General features: G+C 46.4%; 1 protein-coding gene across 1 annotated transcript; it reads right to left on the minus strand.

Annotated features, from left to right (window-relative positions):
* LOC147633297 (uncharacterized) lies at positions 1–2,218 on the minus strand. The gene is made up of 4 exons (XM_086805718.1): positions 1,320–2,218; positions 858–1,203; positions 548–709; positions 1–423 (listed from the first exon to the last, which is right to left on the minus strand). The coding sequence occupies exons 1-4, from the start codon at positions 2,216–2,218 to the stop codon at positions 1–3; spliced, it is 1,830 nt and encodes a 609-aa protein (XP_086661844.1).
* Between the last annotated feature and the right edge of the window lie 283 nt (positions 2,219–2,501).

Genomic DNA, 2,501 nt, shown 5'->3' on the forward strand with positions numbered 1-2,501 from the left:
TCAAAACTCCTCATCGAATGAGGATGATGACACTCCTGAAGAGAGCAAGTCCCCATCTGTCAGGACGTTGCCCTCTTCATCATACTCTGGCTCTGCCATCATACTCTGCTGTCCTGGATCACCATCCTCTGTAGGCTTAATGAGAGGAACAGCCTCATTTGCCTGTCTCTGAGGAGTACGGACAGGAAGCTTTCCTCGTCGAATGGTCTCTCGTCGTGAAACTTCTGGATCTGCATCTCGCCCGACTAACGGGAGACTGAGAACTTGCGCACGTGACCTCGTCACACGCCGATCCACACTCTCCAGCTCTCTGTGCAGCATGCGAATAATCACCTCCTGATCGTTTCTCACAAGCTGCTGCTGCTGCTGCTCGGTCTCCTCTGCACTCCCCTCCGAGATCAACTTCAATTTTGATGGATCTATCTGTTAAAAAACAAAATGCAATTCAGTGTTCACATTATTAACAACGTAGAAAGTAGTAATTAGTAATTACAAATATTCCCTTGTAATATGTATAAACGCTAGCCCAAAGTTTCAACTTTCTAACCTGCTTGGGTGTCCCCAAAGCGTGGTAATCTCGCACAAGCTTCATATTTGCTCGACAGTAGACTAATCTCTCTAGCTGTGCAGTGCTGAGTTGATTACGGATCTTCGTGTGAATTAGCGAATAAGCGCTCCAATTGCGCTCGCATCCACCAGCAGAGCAATCCTGCATGTCACATGTGACGTGTCAATGGTGACAAATTACAATGGACATTGGACATGATCATAGACAATAGACATTGGACAATGAACCATGGTCCCAGCCTCCAGGTCCATAACACATGTATGGAAAATGTAAAGATAGAAAACTTTACTTGTGAGAGGACACGTAAAGCGATACGAGTGAGCTTTGGAAGACCTTGTCTTCCATAACTCTGCCACCATGTAAGAGAGAACTTCGTTGCCTCTGGCCTCAATGCCAGAGCTCTAGTAAAGGATGACCCTAAATTATTTTCATAGCTAGCGATATCTGCATCAATGTCCAATTGCTCATCCTCCTCGCAAATCAAGCCAATGTACGCATCCTTGCCCTTTAGTAGACTCCTGTCATTAAAAAGAGTTGGCTTCTTGTAGAAAGGATGAAGCAATGCAGTCATCGCATGAATGGGCCGACTCATGAATGTCCATCTCTTGTCTACAATAGCCAAGATCTCTTCCCGACTGTAAAAGCATTGACGCAACATTAGTTAACAGGCTGAATTTTGATTATAGTATTATACATTATAGTATTATACTAAATATTTAATAGAGTAATCATTACAGAAGCAAGTACATACCGATCAAGTGGCAATGATCTGCAGCCTTTGATGTGTGTCTTCATCTCTGAGAAGAGATGATAGATTAGGCCCATGGTGGAGCCCTCCATGTCTGTGACACGCAGCAACACATAAATTGGCTGCAATGCTGCTATCATAGCCTGCACCTCCGACCAAAAGGACTCATCAAGCACCCACCGCTGTATGTATCTAGTGGACTCCTCCTGTGCGTGATGCATCTCTCTCCACTTTGGGTCCACTACTGTCTGTAGAAGTGGATCCCTCACTGCATAGAGTCGCTGCAACACAAGATACATATATGCAAATCTGGTCTTCAAGGGCCGCACCATGTCAAGTGTACTGTGACTCCTAAAGATAGCCAATGCCTTGTGCTTTTTGCGGAAAAAAGTAGTCATTTTTGTGGCATCGGAAACAATAGGCAACACCCATGTTAACTTCCCAATGTCCTCCATCAACAAGTCAAGACAGTGAGCTGCACATGGAGTCCAAATGTTCTTAAACTCTGCCTCAATCATCTCACCCATAGCCTTGCATTTGGAGGCGTTGTCAGTAATAACCTGCACCACATTCTCTGGGCCAACCTCAAGTATAGCCTGCCGGATGTGCTCATAGATAAACTCACCTGTAATCCGCTCTCCAGCCTTTCCTGCATCAACAGCACGCAAGAAGTACGTGCCAAGGCAAGACGACACAAGAATATTAATGATGTGTCGCCTACGAATGTCACTCCAGCCATCTGAAATGATGGTGCACCCAAACTGCCCCCAACCTGCCTTCACTGGTACCAATGCCTTATCTATCAATGCTTTCTGCTCCTCAAGCATAGTGGTCCGCATCTTATTGTATTCCAACCCCGACCAATCCTCTGTGTGTCCAACCTGGGTTATGGCTCTGACCATCCTCTGCCAACTGCTCAGTCCTCAAGACATGAAAGAAGATGTTGCACTCAATGAGAGTGCGAGCAATCTCCATCTCAGCCACTTTTTGGAGCTCCTTCACCTAAGAAAGAGAGGCCACTCGAGAAGGCAAGGTAGTCTGCCTTGGTGCATGCATCTCTCCATCATCCTCCACATAGTCCTGCTGCTCGTGCATGGTACGAGCCCTTTTCCTACTGCCAGAGGGCTCCTCCTCCTGAACCTGTGAAGAACCACCCAAGTCTCCCAAGAGTGCATCATGGAGAGC

Source organism: Cibotium barometz, chromosome 12 (genome assembly GCF_041138505.1).
Source record: "Cibotium barometz isolate CiBa-2024 chromosome 12, ASM4113850v1, whole genome shotgun sequence".
NCBI lineage: Eukaryota > Viridiplantae > Streptophyta > Polypodiopsida > Cyatheales > Cibotiaceae > Cibotium > Cibotium barometz.

Excerpts from the sequence above, each read along its gene's own strand:
- LOC147633297 (XM_086805718.1), bottom strand. The coding sequence starts at position 2,218 with ATGGTCAGAGCCATAACCCAGGTTGGACACACAGAGGATTGGTCGGGG. Across the intron at positions 1,204-1,319 it reads AGATCATTGCCACTTGATCG|TCGGGAAGAGATCTTGGCTA; the intron begins GTATGTACTTGC and ends ATGCTTTTACAG. Across the intron at positions 710-857 it reads CTTTACGTGTCCTCTCACAA|GATTGCTCTGCTGGTGGATG; the intron begins GTAAAGTTTTCT and ends TGTGACATGCAG.